General features: G+C 48.8%; 1 protein-coding gene across 1 annotated transcript in view; it reads right to left on the bottom strand.

The window, feature by feature from the left end:
• Positions 1-19,537, bottom strand: part of LOC124040701 (piezo-type mechanosensitive ion channel component 2-like) — a 202,099-nt gene that overhangs the window by 59,999 nt on the left and 122,563 nt on the right. The window contains exons 30-31 of the mRNA XM_046357776.1: positions 4,760-4,858; positions 3,839-3,909 (exon numbers count right to left, since the gene is read on the bottom strand). Coding sequence (XP_046213732.1) covers positions 3,839-3,909; positions 4,760-4,858 — 170 coding nt within the window. The remainder of the gene's footprint in view (positions 1-3,838; positions 3,910-4,759; positions 4,859-19,537) is intronic.

A 19,537-nucleotide genomic window follows, 5' to 3' on the forward strand; every position in this document is an offset into this window, starting at 1 on the left:
GTGTAGCCAAAACTACACATTGTATGGTCTCCATGGCCTATAGAGTGGTAGTTCTTAACCATTTCACGTGTAGCGTCAGCTGCATGTTTTCTAGTCTAATGGTCTGTAGAATTGGAGCCATTACAACGTGGGGACTCCATCCCGGAGTTCTCTGACTTAATGTACATTCTGTAGGAAGTGGTTTTAGGGCGATTCCATGACACCTGATGTAATGTTCGGCCTCACTGGGGCCACTGACTAGTTAAAACTTTAGAAAGCCAAAATCACATTACATCTTCTCACAAATAGTTTAATATTTACTAATTTTATCCAACATCTAGATGTAAACCTGACAGCTGGGAAATTGACACTTTAAGAGATACAGTTATGTGTGTTTCCTGTCCTTCATGAGGTCACCAAATCAAACACACTCATCATGACTGTCCATTAAACCTGTTAGGGATAGGAGGCAGTATTTTCACTTTGGATGAATTGCGTGCCCATAGTGAACTGCATCCTACTATGTCCTAGATGCTAATATATGCATATTATTATTACTATTGGATAGAAAACACTCTGAAGTTTCTAAAACTGTTTGAATTATGTCTGTGAGTATAACAGAACTCAGGGCAGGCAAATTTCCAAACAGGAAGTGGAAATTCATGACTGTCCCATAAGGGTCCACGAACCACTCCTACATTCTCAAAAATATAAATATTGTTTAATTATTCCAACTTTGGATGTCCAAGGGTCTCTACATTCCAACCTTGAACACCACAGAGCATATAGGCAGCGTATTTTATGACCGCCCATAAAACAGCTGACTTCCCGCTCTCCCCCCCCTCCTCCTCTACGAGAGAGAGCACGTTGTAGAGAGGACCCACTGTAACCTGATCCTTCAGATCCTCACGTTGTACGAGAGAGAGCACAGAGCAGCCACACTGTAACCTGATCCTTCAGATCCTCACAGAAGAGTCATGACACTACCCCTCTACGAGAGAGAGCACGTTGTAGAGAGGATCCACTGTAACCTGATCCTTCAGATCATCACAGAAGAGTCATGACACTACCCCTCTACGAGAGAGAGCACGTTGTAGAGAGGACCCACTGTAACCTGATCCTTCAGATCATCACAGGAGAGTCATGAAACTCCCCCTCTACGAGAGAGAGCACGCTGTAGAGAGGACCCACTGTAACCTGATCCTTTAGATCATCACAGAAGAGTCATGACATATATAACATATTCTAAAATGGATTGAATAAAAAAAATACTCAATCTATACACATAATGACAAAGCTGAAAACAGTATTTTAGAATTTTAAAAAATGTATTAAAAATTTTAAAAACATATATCTTATTTACATAACTATTCAGACCCTTGGCCATGAGTCTCTAAATTGAGCGCGGGTGTATCCTGTTTCCATTGATCATCCTTGAGATGTTTCTACAACTTTACTGAATTGTGTCGAGGCACAGATCTGGGGAAGGGTACCAAAAAATGTCTGCAGCATTGAAGGTCCCTAAGAACACAATGGCCTCAATCATTCTTAAATGGAAGAAGTTTGGAACCACCAAGATTCTTCCTAGAGCTGGCCACCCGGCGAAACTGAGCAATCGGGGGAGAAGGGCCTTGGTCAGGGAGATAACCAAGAACCCCCCTGGTCACTCTGACAGAGCTCCAGAGTTCCTCTGTGGAGATGGGAGAACCTTCCAGAAGGAAAACGATCTCTGCAGCACTCCACTAATCAGGCCTTTATGGTAGAGTGGCCAGATGGAAGCCACTCCTCATTAAAAGGCACATGACAGCCCGCTTGGAGTTTGCCAAAAGGCACCTAAAGGACTCTCAGACCATGAGAAACACGATTCTCTGGTCTGATGAAACCAAGATTGAACTCTTTGGCGTGAATGTCAAGCGTCATGTCTGGAGGAACCTGGGCACCATCCCTACGGTGAAGCATGGTGGTGGCAGCATCATGCTGTGGAGATGTTTCCATCGGCAGGGACTGGGAGACTAGTCAAGATCGTGGGAAAGATGAACGGAGCAAAGTACAGCGAAATCCTTGATGAAAACCTGCTTCAGAGTGCTCGGGACTTCAGACTGGGGCGAAGTTTCACCTTCCAACAGGATAACGACCCTAAGCACACATCCGAGACAAACAGCTTTGGGAGAAGTCTCTGAATGTCCTTGAGTGGCCAAGCCAGAGCCCGGACTTGAACCTGATCGAACATCTCTGGAGAGACCTGAAAATAGCTGTACATCGATGCTCCCTATCCACCTTAACAGGGCTTGAGAAGATCTGCAAAGAAGAATGGGAGAAACTCCTCAAATACAGGTACGCCAAGCTTGTAGCGTCAAACCCAAGAAGACTCAAGTCTGTAATCGCTGCCAAAGGTGCTTCAACAAAGTACTGAGAGAAGGGTCTGAATACTTCTGTAAATGTGATAATTCAGTTTCAGTTCTAAAAAACAGTTTTTGCTTTATCATTATGGGGTATTGTGATGTCATTATGGGGTATTGTGATGTCATTATGGGGTATTGTGATGTCATTAAGGAGTATTGTGATGTCATTATGGGGTGTTGTGATGTCATTATGGGGTGTTGTGATGTCATTATGGGGTGTTGTGATGTCATTATGGAGTGTTGTGATGTCATTATGGGGTATTGTGATGTCATTATGGGGTGTTGTGATGTCATTATGGGGTGTTGTGATGTCATTATGGGGTGTTGTGATGTCATTAAGGAGTATTGTGATGTCATTATGGGGTGTTGTGATGTCATTATGGGGTGTTGTGTGTAGATTGACGAGGAAGAAAAACAGCTCTCAACCCATTTTAGAATGAGCCTGTAACGTAACAAAATGTGGAAAAAGTCAAGTGGTCTGAATACTTTCTGAATATATAAATGGGATGTTTACGGGATAAATAATATAAGGAATGCAACAACAGGGGATGATACAAAGAAAATCAATTCAACTCAGAAACAGGCCACCACAGAGAAGAACTGTGTAAGATTTTAGGATCTGTGACTAGAAGAATATAATACTATTGAAAAGCTTTTCAGCCTTATTGATTTCATCATTGAGATATTTAAGCCTTGTTTGAATCAGGTGTGTATCATATTGCTCTGGATGTTTTTCTCTTGTGGTCTGTTGATGATAAGAACTATAACAGAGATAGAATTCTTCACCCTCTTTCCAGGAAGAGAAAAGGGATATACATTTTATCTCTGTTGAATGAATACATTATTTCACCATGAGAGATTCCCTACTGTGGCCTCCTCAGAACCACACCCAAAAGCATAATATATGACATTTAGCAGACACTTTTATCCAAAGCGACTTACAGTCATGTGTGCATACATTCTACGTATGGGTGGTCCCGGGGATCGAACCCACTACCCTGGCGTTACAAGCGCCATGCTCTACCAACTGAGCTACAAGTTGAATGGAGCATTACAGGCATCAGTTGTTGCATTTTCTCTCAGTGGAATATTCTGTCTATTTAAGGCCCCATTTTATGCACAAATACATGCTTTCATTGCCATTAGTTGAGGCATATTGTAGTATTGTCTTACTTCATTAAAGGAAATCAGAACAGCATCCTGCCTGTATTTTTCTGATGTTCTGGGGTTCATGGATCAATTAACCAAACAATCAATAAACAAATCGATCAATCAATCAAACAAGGGGCCTTAAATAGAGTCAGAAAAGGACTGAGGTCATGACGGAATGTTTTCAGGTCGTCTGGAGCCCAGGTGCAGTATGGAAATCCTCTGTGAGTTCTGGTCAAGGACACAATAGCCAATCAGAGTGGAGAAAAAAAGGTGTGGTCAACCCACTGGAGGCGTGGTCAACCTACTGGAGGCGTGGTCAACCCAAGGCTGCCACCTCTGCTTTTTTTTAGTCTTAGATTGTTCTTGTTCTTTCTCTCTCTCTCGCTCTGCTCCTAAAATACAAATAGTTTCACAGGTAGATCAATGCTTCATTCAGAGCTCGTGCAAATTAAACAACTATTTGTTTTATAAATATGTAAAAAAACTATATTAAAAAACATAAGCACCAGTACCACAACATTGCTTACAGTGATTATATCATATAATGATGGTGAGTGTATGAAAATCTATTCCAAGGTTTCCATGAACAACAACATTGTTCCCCTCCCCCTCCCCCTGCTGCTCCCCCTCACCCTGCTGCTCCCCCTCACCATCCCCCTGCTGCTCCCCCTCACCCTCCCCCTGCTGCTCCCCCAATCCCCCAATCCCCCTCCCCTGCTGCTCACCCTCCCCCTCTCCCCCCAGCTGCTCCCCCTCACCCTGCTCCCCCAATCACCCCCCCTCCCTCCCCCTGCTGCTCCCCCTCCCCCAGCTGCTTCCCCTCACCCTCCACCTGCTGCTCCCCCTCACCCTCCCCCTGCTGCTCCCCCCTCCCCCTACCCTCCCCTTCATCCTCCCCTCCCCTGCTGCTCCCCCTCCCCTCACCCTGCTGCTCCCCCTCCCCCTGCCCCCTCCCCTCACCCTCACCCTGCTGCTCCTGTGGAAGGATGGGGTTCTCTCTATCTCCAGACTCCTGTAGATGGATGGGGTTCTCTCTATCTCCAGACTCCTGTAGATGGATGGGGTTCTCTCTATCTCCAGACTCCTGTAGATGGATGGGGTTCTCTCTGTCTCCAGACTCCTGTAGATGGATGGGGTTCTCTCTGTCTCCAGACTCCTGTAGATGGATGGGGTTCTCTCTATCTCCAGACTCCTGTAGAAGGATGGGGTTCTCTCTGTCTCCAGACTCCTGTAGATGGATGGGGTTCTCTCTGTCTCCAGACTCCTGGTTCAACATCTTCTTCCCTCTCTTAAACTTCTCCTGGCGCTGCTTTATACGGTCCATCCTGAGAAAGAGAGAGAGAGAGAGGGGTGGAGAGAGAGAGAGAGAGAGAGAGAGAGAGAAAGAGAGAGAGAGAGAGGGGTGGAGAGAGAGAAAGAGAGAGGAGAGAGAGAGGGAGAGAGAGAGAGAGAGGGAGAGAGAGAGAGAGAGAGAGGGGTGGAGAGAGAGAGAGAGAGAGGGTGGAGAGAGAGAGAGAGAGAGAGAGAGAGAGAGAGAGAGGAGAGAGAGAGAGAGAGAGAGAGAGAGAGAGAGAGAGAGAGAGAGAGAGAGAGAGAGAGAGAGACAGAGGTGGAGGATAAAAATAGAGAGGGGGGATAGAGAGAGGGGTGGTGAAGTGAAAGGGGGAGATAGAGAGGGGGTGGGGGGAGATAGAGAGGGGGTGGGGTGGAGAGAGAGATAAAGAGAGAGTGGGGGTGGGTAGTGAGAGATAAAGAGAGATAAGGGGGAGAGAGAATGACCATGGGTTAGGGAATGACAATGGGGTGGATAAATGATCATAGGGGGAATGACCATGGGGGGAATGACCATGGGGGAAAGACCATGGGGGAATGACCATGGGGGGGAATGACCACAGGGTGGGGGAATGACCACGGGGGGAATGACCATGGGGGAATGACCATGGGGGATGACCATGGGGGGAATGACCATGGGGTGGGTAAATGACCACAGGGTGGGGGATGACCATGGGATGGTAAATGACCAAGGGGGAATGACCATGGGGGGATTGGCCATGGGGGGAATGACCATGGGGTGGGTAAATGACCATAGGGGGATGACCATGGGGGAGTAAATGACCAAAGGGGGGATGACCATGGGGGAATGACCATGGGGGGAATGACCATGGGTTGGGTAAATGACCATAGGGGGAATGACCATGGGGTTTTATATCACGTTGCACCAATCCAACTCTGAAAAGTTTGTGCCTTAAATGTTTTGAATCTCTGCAGCGTTGAACAGAAACACCTGGACTGTCACGACTATAAATCCTCCCCTCTATTCTCGTTCTGTCACGACTATAAATCCTCCCCTCTCTTCTCCGTCTGTCACGACTATAAATCCTCCCCTCTCCTCTCCGTCTGTCACGACTATAAATCCTCCCCTCTTTTCTCGTTCTGTCACGACTATAAATCCTCCCCTCTCTTCTGCGTCTGTCACGACTATAAATCCTCCCCTCTCCTCTCCGTCTGTCACGACTATAAATCCTCCCCTCTTTTCTCGTTCTGTCACGACTATAAATCCTCCCCTCTCTTCTCCGTCTGTCACGACTATAAATCCTCCCCTCTCTTCTCCGTCTGTCACGACTATAAATCCTCCCCTCCCTTCTCGTTCTGTCATGACTATAAATCCTCCCCATCTGTCACAACTATAAATCCGCCCCTCTATTCTCCGTCTGTCACGACTATAAATCCTCCCCTCTCTTCTCCGTCTGTCACGACTATAAATCCTCCCCTCTCCTCTCCGTCTGTCACGACTATAAATCCTCCCCTCTTTTCTCGTTCTGTCACGACTATAAATCCTCCCCTCTCTTCTCCGTCTGTCACGACTATAAATCCTCCCCTCTCTTCTCCGTCTGTCACGACTATAAATCCTCCCCTCTCTTCTCCGTATGTCACGACTATAAATCCTCCCCTCTCTTCTCCGTCTGTCACGACTATAAATCCTCCCCTCTCTTCTCCTTCTGTCACGACTATAAATCCTCCCTTCTCCTCTCCGTCTGTCAGGACTATAAATCCTCCCCTCCCTTCTCGTTCTGTCACGACTATAAATCCTCCCCATCTGTCACAACTATAAATCTGCCCCTCTCTTCTCCGTCTGCCACGACTATAAATCCTCCCCTCTCTTCTCCGTCTGTCACGACTATAAATCCTCCCCTCTCTTCTCCGTCTGTCACGACTATAAATCCTCCCCTCTTTCTCCGTTCTGTCACGACTATAAATCCTCCCCTCTCTTCTCCGTCTGTCACGACTATAAATCCTCCCCTCTCTTCTCCGTCTGTCACGACTATAAATCCTCCCCTCTCTTCTCCGTCTGTCACGACTATAAATCCTCCCCTCTCTTCTCCGTCTGTCACGACTATAAATCCTCCCCTCTCTTCTCCTTCTGTCACGACTATAAATCCTCCCCTCTCCTCTCCGTCTGTCACGACTATAAATCCCTCCCCTCTCCTCTCCGTCTGTCACGACTATAAATCCTCCCCTCTCTTCTCCGTCTGTCACGACTATAAATCCTCCCCTCTCTTCTCCGTCTGTCACGACTATAAATCCTCCCCTCTCTTCTCTGTCTGTCACGACTATAAATCCTCCCTCTCCTCTCCGTCTGTCACGACTATAAATCCTCCCCTCTCTTCTCCGTCTGTCAGGACTATAAATCCTCCCCTCTCTTCTCCGTCTGTCACGACTATAAATCCTCCCCTCTCTTCTCCGTCTGTCACGACTATAAATCCTCCCCTCTCTTCTCCTTCTGTCACGACTATAAATCCTCCCTTCTCCTCTCCATCTGTCAGGACTATAAATCCTCCCCTCTCTTCTCCGTCTGTCACGACTATAAATCCTCCCCTCCCTTCTCCGTCTGTCACGACTATAAATCCTCCCCTCTTCTCCCCTCTCTTCTCCTTCTGTCACGACTATAAATCCTCCCCTCTCTTCTCCGTCTGTCACGACTATAAATCCTCCCCTCTCTTCTCCGTCTGTCACGACTATAAATCCTCCCCTCTCCTCTCCGTCTGTCACGACTATAAATCCTCCCCTCTCTTCTCCGTCTGTCACGACTATAAATCCTCCCCTCTCTTCTCCGTCTGTCATGACTATAAATCCTCCCCCCTCCCTTCTCGTTCTGTCACGACTATAAATCCTCCCCATCTGTCACAACTATAAATCCTCCCCTCTCTTCTCCGTCTGCCACGACTATAAATCCTCCCCTCTCTTCTCCGTCTGTCACGACTATAAATCCTCCCCTCTCCTCTCCGTCTGTCACGACTATAAATCCTCCCTCTCTTTTCTCGTTCTGTCACGACTATAAATCCTCCCCTCTCTTCTCCGTCTGTCACGACTATAAATCCTCCCCTCTCTTCTCCGTCTGTCACGACTATAAATCCTCCCCTCTCTTCTCCGTCTGTCACGACTATAAATCCTCCCCTCTCTTCTCCGTCTGTCACGACTATAAATCCTCCCCTCTCTTCTCCGTCTGTCACGACTATAAATCCTCCCTTCTCCTCTCCGTCTGTCAGGACTATAAATCCTCCCCTCTCTTCTCCGTCTGTCACGACTATAAATCCTCCCCTCTCTTCTCCGTCTGTCACGACTATAAATCCTCCCCTCCTCCCTCTCTTCTCCGTCTGTCACGACTATAAATCCTCCCCTCTCTTCTCCGTCTGTCACGACTATAAATCCTCCCCTCTCTTCTCCGTCTGTCACGACTATAAATCCTCCCCTCTCTTCTCCGTCTGTCACGACTATAAATCCTCCCCTCTCTTCTCCGTCTGTCACGACTATAAATCCTCCCCTCTCCTCTCCGTCTGTCACGACTATAAATCCTCCCCTCTCCTCTCCGTCTGTCACGACTATAAATCCTCCCCTCTCTCTCTTCTCCGTCTGTCACGACTATAAATCCTCCCCTCTCTCCCCTCTCTTCTCCGTCTGTCACGACTATAAATCCTCCCCTCTCTTCTCCGTCTGTCACGACTATAAATCCTCCCCTCTCTTCTCCGTCTGTCAGGACTATAAATCCTCCCCTCTCTTCTCCGTCTGTCACGACTATAAATCCTCCCCTCTCTCTCCGTCTGTCACGACTATAAATCCTCCCCTCTCCTCTCCGTCTGTCACGACTATAAATCCTCCCCTCTCTTCTCCGTCTGTCACGACTATAAATCCTCCCCTCTCTTCTCCGTCTGTCACGACTATAAATCCTCCCCTCTCTTCTCCGTCTGTCACGACTATAAATCCTCCCCTCTCTTCTCCGTCTGTCACGACTATAAATCCTCCCCTCTCTTCTCCGTCTGTCACGACTATAAATCCTCCCCTCTCTTCTCCGTCTGTCACGACTATAAATCCTCCCCTCTCTTCTCCGTCTGTCACGACTATAAATCCTCCCCTCTCTTCTCCGTCTGTCACGACTATAAATCCTCCCCTCTCCTCTCCGTCTGTCACGACTATAAATCCTCCCCTCTCTCTCCGTCTGTCACGACTATAAATCCTCCCCTCTCTTCTCCGTCTGTCACGACTATAAATCCTCCCCTCTCTTCTCCGTCTGTCACGACTATAAATCCTCCCCTCTCTTCTCTGTCTGTCACGACTATAAATCCTCACCTCTCTTCTCCGTCTGTCACGACTATAAATCCTCCCCTCTCTTCTCCGTCTGTCAGGACTATAAATCCTCCCCTCTCTTCTCCGTCTGTCACGACTATAAATCCTCCCCTCTCTTCTCCGTCTGTCACGACTATAAATCCTCCCCTCTCTTCTCCTTCTGTCACGACTATAAATCCTCCCCTCTCTTCTCCGTCTGTCACGACTATAAATCCTCCCCTCTCTTCTCCGTCTGTCACGACTATAAATCCTCCCCTCTCTTCTCTGTCTGTCACGACTATAAATCCTCACCTCTCCTCTCCGTCTGTCACGACTATAAATCCTCCCCTCTCTTCTCCGTCTGTCAGGACTATAAATCCTCCCCTCTCTTCTCCGTCTGTCACGACTATAAATCCTCCCCTCTCCTCTCCGTCTGTCACGACTATAAATCCTCCCCTCTCCTCTCCGTCTGTCACAACTATAAATCCTCCCCTCTCTTCTCCGTCTGTCACAACTATAAATCCTCCCCTCTCCTCTCCGTCTGTCACGACTATAAATCCTCCCCTCTCTTCTCCGTCTGTCACGACTATAAATCCTCCCCTCTCTTCTCCGTCTGTCACGACTATAAATCCTCCCCTCTCTTCTCCGTCTGTCACGACTATAAATCCTCCCCTCTCTTCTCCGTCTGTCACGACTATAAATCCTCCCCTCTCTTCTCCGTCTGTCACGACTATAAATCCTCCCCTCTCTTCTCCGTCTGTCACGACTATAAATCCTCCCCTCTCCTCTCCGTCTGTCACGACTATAAATCCTCCCCTCTCCTCTCCGTCTGTCACGACTATAAATCCTCCCTCTCTTCTCCGTCTGTCACGACTATAAATCCTCCCTCTCTCTCTCTTCTCCGTCTGTCACGACTATAAATCCTCCCCTCTCTTCTCTGTCTGTCACGACTATAAATCCTCACCTCTCCTCTCCGTCTGTCACGACTATAAATCCTCCCCTCTCTTCTCCGTCTGTCAGGACTATAAATCCTCCCTCTCTTCTCCGTCTGTCACGACTATAAATCCTCCCCTCTCTTCTCCGTCTGTCACGACTATAAATCCTCCCCTCTCTTCTCCTTCTGTCACGACTATAAATCCTCCCCTCCTCTCCATCTGTCAGGACTATAAATCCTCCCCTCTCTTCTCCGTCTGTCACGACTATAAATCCTCCCCTCCCTTCTCCGTCTGTCACGACTATAAATCCTCCCCCTCTTCTCCCCTCTCTTCTCCTCCGTCTGTCACGACTATAAATCCTCCCCTCTCTTCTCCGTCTGTCACGACTATAAATCCTCCCCTCTCTTCTCCGTCTGTCACGACTATAAATCCTCCCCTCTCCTCTCCGTCTGTCACGACTATAAATCCTCCCCTCTCTTCTCCGTCTGTCACGACTATAAATCCTCCCCTCTCTTCTCCGTCTGTCATGACTATAAATCCTCCCCTCCCTTCTCGTTCTGTCACGACTATAAATCCTCCCCATCTGTCACAACTATAAATCCGCCCCTCTCTTCTCCGTCTGCCACGACTATAAATCCTCCCCTCTCTTCTCCGTCTGTCACGACTATAAATCCTCCCCTCCTCTCCGTCTGTCACGACTATAAATCCTCCCCTCTTTTCTCGTTCTGTCACGACTATAAATCCTCCCCTCTCTTCTCCGTCTGTCACGACTATAAATCCTCCCCTCTCTTCTCGGTCTGTCACGACTATAAATCCTCCCCTCTCTTCTCCGTATGTCACGACTATAAATCCTCCCCTCTCTTCTCCGTCTGTCACGACTATAAATCCTCCCCTCTCTTCTCCTTCTGTCACGACTATAAATCCTCCCTTCTCCTCTCCGTCTGTCAGGACTATAAATCCTCCCCTCTCTTCTCCGTCTGTCACGACTATAAATCCTCCCCTCTCTTCTCCGTCTGTCACGACTATAAATCCTCCCCTCTTCTCCCCTCTCTTCTCCGTCTGTCACGACTATAAATCCTCCCCTCTCTTCTCCGTCTGTCACGACTATAAATCCTCCCCTCTCTTCTCCGTCTGTCACGACTATAAATCCTCCCCTCTCTTCTCCGTCTGTCACGACTATAAATCCTCCCCTCTCTTCTCCGTCTGTCACGACTATAAATCCTCCCCTCTCTTCTCCGTCTGTCACGACTATAAATCCTCCCCTCTCCTCTCCGTCTGTCACGACTATAAATCCTCCCCTCTCCTCTCCGTCTGTCACGACTATAAATCCTCCCCTCTCTTCTCCGTCTGTCACGACTATAAATCCTCCCCTCTCTTCTCCGTCTGTCACGACTATAAATCCTCCCTCTCTTCTCTGTCTGTCACGACTATAAATCCTCACCTCTCCTCTCCGTCTGTCACGACTATAAATCCTCCCCTCTCTTCTCCGTCTGTCAGGACTATAAATCCTCCCCTCTCTTCTCCGTCTGTCACGACTATAAATCCTCCCCTCTCCTCTCTGTCTGTCACGACTATAAATCCTCCCCTCTCTTCTCCTTCTGTCACGACTATAAATCCTCCCTTCTCCTCTCCGTCTGTCAGGACTATAAATCCTCCCCTCTCTTCTCCGTCTGTCACGACTATAAATCCTCCCCTCTCTTCTCCGTCTGTCACGACTATAAATCCTCCCTCTTCTCCCCTCTCTTCTCCTTCTGTCACGACTATAAATCCTCCCCTCTCTTCTCCGTCTGTCACGACTATAAATCCTCCCCTCTCTTCTCCGTCTGTCACGACTATAAATCCTCCCCTCTCTTCTCCGTCTGTCACGACTATAAATCCTCCCCTCTCTTCTCCGTCTGTCACGACTATAAATCCTCCCCTCTCTCCTCTCCGTCTGTCACGACTATAAATCCTCCCTCTCTCCTCTCCGTCTGTCACGACTATAAATCCTCCCCTCTCTTCTCCGTCTGTCACGACTATAAATCCTCCCCTCTCTTCTCCGTCTGTCACGACTATAAATCCTCCCCTCTCTTCTCTGTCTGTCACGACTATAAATCCTCACCTCTCCTCTCCGTCTGTCACGACTATAAATCCTCCCCTCTCTTCTCCGTCTGTCAGGACTATAAATCCTCCCCTCTCTTCTCCGTCTGTCACGACTATAAATCCTCCCCTCTCTCTCCGTCTGTCACGACTATAAATCCTCCCCTCTCCTCTCCGTCTGTCACGACTATAAATCCCTCCCCTCTCTTCTCCGTCTGTCACGACTATAAATCCTCCCCTCTCTTCTCCTTCTGTCACGACTATAAATCCTCCCTTCTCCTCTCCATCTGTCAGGACTATAAATCCTCCCCTCTCTTCTCCGTCTGTCACGACTATAAATCCTCCCCCTCCCTTCTCCGTCTGTCACGACTATAAATCCTCCCTCTTTCTCCCCTCTCTTCTCCTTCTGTCACGACTATAAATCCTCCCCTCTCTTCTCCGTCTGTCACGACTATAAATCCTCCCCTCTCTTCTCCGTCTGTCACGACTATAAATCCTCCCCCTCTCCTCTCCGTCTGTCACGACTATAAATCCTCCCCTCTCTTCTCCGTCTGTCACGACTATAAATCCTCCCCTCTCTTCTCCGTCTGTCATGACTATAAATCCTCCCCTCCCTTCTCGTTCTGTCACGACTATAAATCCTCCCCATCTGTCACAACTATAAATCCGCCCCTCTCTTCTCCGTCTGCCACGACTATAAATCCTCCCCTCTCTTCTCCGTCTGTCACGACTATAAATCCTCCCCTCTCCTCTCCGTCTGTCACGACTATAAATCCTCCCCTCTTTTCTCGTTCTGTCACGACTATAAATCCTCCCCTCTCTTCTCCGTCTGTCACGACTATAAATCCTCCCCTCTCTTCTCGGTCTGTCACGACTATAAATCCTCCCCCTCTTCTCCGTATGTCACGACTATAAATCCTCCCTCTCTTCTCCGTCTGTCACGACTATAAATCCTCCCCTCTCTTCTCCTTCTGTCACGACTATAAATCCTCCCCTCTCTTCTCCTTCTGTCACGACTATAAATCCTCCCTTCTCCTCTCCATCTGTCAGGACTATAAATCCTCCCCTCTCTTCTCCGTCTGTCACGACTATAAATCCTCCCCTCCCTTCTCCGTCTGTCACGACTATAAATCCTCCCTCTTCTCCCCTCTCTTCTCCTTCTGTCACGACTATAAATCCTCCCCTCTCTTCTCCGTCTGTCACGACTATAAATCCTCCCCTCTCTTCTCCGTCTGTCACGACTATAAATCCTCCCCTCTCCTCTCCGTCTGTCACGACTATAAATCCTCCCCTCTCTTCTCCGTCTGTCACGACTATAAATCCTCCCCTCTCTTCTCCGTCTGTCATGACTATAAATCCTCCCCTCCCTTCTCGTTCTGTCACGACTATAAATCCTCCCCATCTGTCACAACTATAAATCCGCCCCTCTCTTCTCCGTCTGCCACGACTATAAATCCTCCCCTCTCTTCTCCGTCTGTCACGACTATAAATCCTCCCCTCTCCTCTCCGTCTGTCACGACTATAAATCCTCCCCTCTTTTCTCGTTCTGTCACGACTATAAATCCTCCCCTCTCTTCTCCGTCTGTCACGACTATAAATCCTCCCCTCTCTTCTCGGTCTGTCACGACTATAAATCCTCCCCTCTCTTCTCCGTATGTCACGACTATAAATCCTCCCCTCTCTTCTCCGTCTGTCACGACTATAAATCCTCCCCTCTCTTCTCCTTCTGTCACGACTATAAATCCTCCCTTCTCCTCTCCGTCTGTCAGGACTATAAATCCTCCCCTCTCTTCTCCGTCTGTCACGACTATAAATCCTCCCCCCTCTCTTCTCCGTCTGTCACGACTATAAATCCTCCCCTCTTCTCCCCTCTCTTCTCCGTCTGTCACGACTATAAATCCTCCCCTCTCTTCTCCGTCTGTCACGACTATAAATCCTCCCCTCTCTTCTCCGTCTGTCACGACTATAAATCCTCCCCTCTCTTCTCCGTCTGTCACGACTATAAATCCTCCCCTCTCTTCTCCGTCTGTCACGACTATAAATCCTCCCCTCTCTTCTCCGTCTGTCACGACTATAAATCCTCCCCTCTCCTCTCCGTCTGTCACGACTATAAATCCTCCCCTCTCCTCTCCGTCTGTCACGACTATAAATCCTCCCCTCTCTTCTCCGTCTGTCACGACTATAAATCCTCCCCTCTCTTCTCCGTCTGTCACGACTATAAATCCTCCCCTCTCTTCTCTGTCTGTCACGACTATAAATCCTCACCTCTCCTCTCCGTCTGTCACGACTATAAATCCTCCCCTCTCTTCTCCGTCTGTCAGGACTATAAATCCTCCCCTCTCTTCTCCGTCTGTCACGACTATAAATCCTCCCCTCTCCTCTCTGTCTGTCACGACTATAAATCCTCCCCTCTCTTCTCCTTCTGTCACGACTATAAATCCTCCCTTCTCCTCTCCGTCTGTCAGGACTATAAATCCTCCCCTCTCTTCTCCGTCTGTCACGACTATAAATCCTCCCCTCTCTTCTCCGTCTGTCACGACTATAAATCCTCCCCTCTTCTCCCCTCTCTTCTCCTTCTGTCACGACTATAAATCCTCCCCTCTCTTCTCCGTCTGTCACGACTATAAATCCTCCCCTCTCTTCTCCGTCTGTCACGACTATAAATCCTCCCCTCTCTTCTCCGTCTGTCACGACTATAAATCCTCCCCTCTCTTCTCCGTCTGTCACGACTATAAATCCTCCCCTCTCCTCTCCGTCTGTCACGACTATAAATCCTCCCCTCTCCTCTCCGTCTGTCACGACTATAAATCCTCCCCTCTCTTCTCCGTCTGTCACGACTATAAATCCTCCCCTCTCTTCTCCGTCTGTCACGACTATAAATCCTCCCCTCTCTTCTCTGTCTGTCACGACTATAAATCCTCACCTCTCCTCTCCGTCTGTCACGACTATAAATCCTCCCCTCTCTTCTCCGTCTGTCAGGACTATAAATCCTCCCCTCTCTTCTCCGTCTGTCACGACTATAAATCCTCCCCTCTCCTCTCCGTCTGTCACGACTATAAATCCTCCCCTCTCCTCTCCGTCTGTCACGACTATAAATCCTCCCCTCTCTTCTCCGTCTGTCACGACTATAAATCCTCCCCTCTCCTCTCCGTCTGTCACGACTATAAATCCTCCCCTCTCTTCTCCGTCTGTCACGACTATAAATCCTCCCCTCTCTTCTCCGTCTGTCACGACTATAAATCCTCCCCTCTCTTCTCCGTCTGTCACGACTATAAATCCTCCCCTCTCTTCTCCGTCTGTCACGACTATAAATCCTCCCCTCTCTTCTCCGTCTGTCACGACTATAAATCCTCCCCTCTCTTCTCCGTCTGTCACGACTATAAATCCTCCCCTCTCCTCTCCGTCTGTCACGACTATAAATCCTCCCCTCTCCTCTCCGTCTGTCACGACTATAAATCCTCCCCTCTCTTCTCCGTCTGTCACGACTATAAATCCTCCCCTCTCTTCTCCGTCTGTCACGACTATAAATCCTCCCCTCTCTTCTCTGTCTGTCACGACTATAAATCCTCACCTCTCCTCTCCGTCTGTCACGACTATAAATCCTCCCCTCTCTTCTCCGTCTGTCAGGACTATAAATCCTCCCTCTCTTCTCCGTCTGTCACGACTATAAATCCTCCCCTCTCTTCTCCGTCTGTCACGACTATAAATCCTCCCCTCTCTTCTCCTTCTGTCACGACTATAAATCCTCCCTTCTCCTCTCCATCTGTCAGGACTATAAATCCTCCCCTCTCTTCTCCGTCTGTCACGACTATAAATCCTCCCCTCCCTTCTCCGTCTGTCACGACTATAAATCCTCCCCTCTTCTCCCTCTCTTCTCCTTCTGTCACGACTATAAATCCTCCCCTCTCTTCTCCGTCTGTCACGACTATAAATCCTCCCCTCTCTTCTCCGTCTGTCACGACTATAAATCCTCCCCTCTCCTCTCCGTCTGTCACGACTATAAATCCTCCCCTCTCTTCTCCGTCTGTCACGACTATAAATCCTCCCCTCTCTTCTCCGTCTGTCATGACTATAAATCCTCCCCTCCCTTCTCGTTCTGTCACGACTATAAATCCTCCCCATCTGTCACAACTATAAATCCGCCCCTCTCTTCTCCGTCTGCCACGACTATAAATCCTCCCTCTCTTCTCCGTCTGTCACGACTATAAATCCTCCCCTCTCCTCTCCGTCTGTCACGACTATAAATCCTCCCCTCTTTTCTCGTTCTGTCACGACTATAAATCCTCCCCTCTCTTCTCCGTCTGTCACGACTATAAATCCTCCCCTCTCTTCTCGGTCTGTCACGACTATAAATCCTCCCCTCTCTTCTCCGTATGTCACGACTATAAATCCTCCCCTCTCTTCTCCGTCTGTCACGACTATAAATCCTCCCCCTCTCTTCTCCTTCTGTCACGACTATAAATCCTCCCTTCTCCTCTCCGTCTGTCAGGACTATAAATCCTCCCCTCTCTTCTCCGTCTGTCACGACTATAAATCCTCCCCTCTCTTCTCCGTCTGTCACGACTATAAATCCTCCCCTCTTCTCCCCTCTCTTCTCCGTCTGTCACGACTATAAATCCTCCCCTCTCTTCTCCGTCTGTCACGACTATAAATCCTCCCCTCTCTTCTCCGTCTGTCACGACTATAAATCCTCCCCTCTCTTCTCCGTCTGTCACGACTATAAATCCTCCCCTCTCTTCTCCGTCTGTCACGACTATAAATCCTCCCCTCTCTTCTCCGTCTGTCACGACTATAAATCCTCCCCTCTCCTCTCCGTCTGTCACGACTATAAATCCTCCCCTCTCCTCTCCGTCTGTCACGACTATAAATCCTCCCCTCTCTTCTCCGTCTGTCACGACTATAAATCCTCCCCTCTCTTCTCCGTCTGTCACGACTATAAATCCTCCCCTCTCTTCTCTGTCTGTCACGACTATAAATCCTCACCTCTCCTCTCCGTCTGTCACGACTATAAATCCTCCCCTCTCTTCTCCGTCTGTCAGGACTATAAATCCTCCCCCCTTCTCTCTTCTCCTCCGTCTGTCACGACTATAAATCCTCCCCTCTCCTCTCCGTCTGTCACGACTATAAATCCTCCCCTCTCCTTCTCCGTCTGTCACGACTATAAATCCTCCCCTCTCTTCTCCGTCTGTCACGACTATAAATCCTCCCCTCTCTTCTCCGTCTGTCACGACTATAAATCCTCCCTCTCCTCTCCGTCTGTCACGACTATAAATCCTCCCCTCTTCTCCCCTCTCTTCTCCTTCTGTCACGACTATAAATCCTCCCCTCTCTTCTCCGTCTGTCACGACTATAAATCCTCCCCTCTCTTCTCCGTCTGTCACGACTATAAATCCTCCCTCTCCCCTCTCCGTCTGTCACGACTATAAATCCTCCCCTCTCTTCTCCGTCTGTCACGACTATAAATCCTCCCCTCTCTTCTCCGTCTGTCACGACTATAAATCCTCCCCTCCTTCTCCGTCTGTCACGACTATAAATCCTCCCCATCTGTCACAACTATAAATCCTCCCCTCTCTTCTCCGTCTGTCACGACTATAAATCCTCCCCTCTCTTCTCCGTCTGTCACGACTATAAATCCTCCCCCTCTCCTCTCCGTCTGTCACGACTATAAATCCTCCCCTCTTTTCTCGTTCTGTCACGACTATAAATCCTCCCCTCTCTTCTCCGTCTGTCACGACTATAAATCCTCCCTCTCTTCTCCGTCTGTCACGACTATAAATCCTCCCTCTCTTCTCCGTATGTCACGACTATAAATCCTCCCCTCTCTTCTCCGTCTGTCACGACTATAAATCCTCCCCTCCCCTCTCTTCTCCTTCTGTCACGACTATAAATCCTCCCTTCTCCTCTCCGTCTGTCAGGACTATAAATCCTCCCCTCTCTTCTCCGTCTGTCACGACTATAAATCCTCCCCTCTCTTCTCCGTCTGTCACGACTATAAATCCTCCCCTCTTCTCCCTCTCTTCTCCTTCTGTCACGACTATAAATCCTCCCCTCTCTTCTCCGTCTGTCACGACTATAAATCCTCCCCTCTCTTCTCCGTCTGTCACGACTATAAATCCTCCCCTCTCTTCTCCGTCTGTCACGACTATAAATCCTCCCCTCTCTTCTCCGTCTGTCACGACTATAAATCCTCCCCTCTCTTCTCCGTCTGTCACGACTATAAATCCTCCCCTCTCTTCTCCGTCTGTCACGACTATAAATCCTCCCCTCTCTTCTCCGTCTGTCACGACTATAAATCCTCCCCTCTCCTCTCCGTCTGTCACGACTATAAATCCTCCCTCTCCTCTCCGTCTGTCACGACTATAAATCCTCCCCTCTCTTCTCCGTCTGTCACGACTATAAATCCTCCCCTCTCTTCTCCGTCTGTCACGACTATAAATCCTCCCCTCTCTTCTCTGTCTGTCACGACTATAAATCCTCACCTCTCCTCTCCGTCTGTCACGACTATAAATCCTCCCTCTCTTCTCCGTCTGTCAGGACTATAAATCCTCCCCTCTCTTCTCCGTCTGTCACGACTATAAATCCTCCCCTCTCTTCTCCGTCTGTCACGACTATAAATCCTCCCCTCTCTTCTCCTTCTGTCACGACTATAAATCCTCCCTTCTCCTCTCCGTCTGTCAGGACTATAAATCCTCCCCTCTCTTCTCCGTCTGTCACGACTATAAATCCTCCCCTCTCTTCTCCGTCTGTCACGACTATAAATACTCCCCTCTTCTCCCCTCTCTTCTCCTTCTGTCACGACTATAAATCCTCCCCTCTCTTCTCCGTCTGTCACGACTATAAATCCTCCCTCTCTTCTCCGTCTGTCACGACTATAAATCCTCCCCTCCTCTCTCTCCGTCTGTCACGACTATAAATCCTCCCCTCTCTTCTCCGTCTGTCACGACTATAAATCCTCCCCTCTCTTCTCCGTCTGTCACGACTATAAATCCTCCCCTCTCTTCTCTGTCTGTCACGACTATAAATCCTCCCCTCTCTTCTCCGTCTGTCACGACTATAAATCCTCCCCTCTCTTCTCCGTCTGTCACGACTATAAATACTCCCTCTTCTCCCCTCTCTTCTCCTTCTGTCACGACTATAAATCCTCCCCTCTCTTCTCCGTCTGTCACGACTATAAATCCTCCCTCTCTTCTCCGTCTGTCACGACTATAAATCCTCCCCTCTCCTCTCCGTCTGTCACGACTATAAATCCTCCCCTCTCTTCTCCGTCTGTCACGACTATAAATCCTCCCCTCTCTTCTCCGTCTGTCACGACTATAAATCCTCCCCTCTCTCTTCTCTGTCTGTCACGACTATAAATCCTCCCCTCTCTTCTCCGTCTGTCACGACTAT

Source organism: Oncorhynchus gorbuscha, linkage group LG08 (assembly GCF_021184085.1).
Source record: "Oncorhynchus gorbuscha isolate QuinsamMale2020 ecotype Even-year linkage group LG08, OgorEven_v1.0, whole genome shotgun sequence".
Classification (NCBI taxonomy): domain Eukaryota; kingdom Metazoa; phylum Chordata; class Actinopteri; order Salmoniformes; family Salmonidae; genus Oncorhynchus; species Oncorhynchus gorbuscha.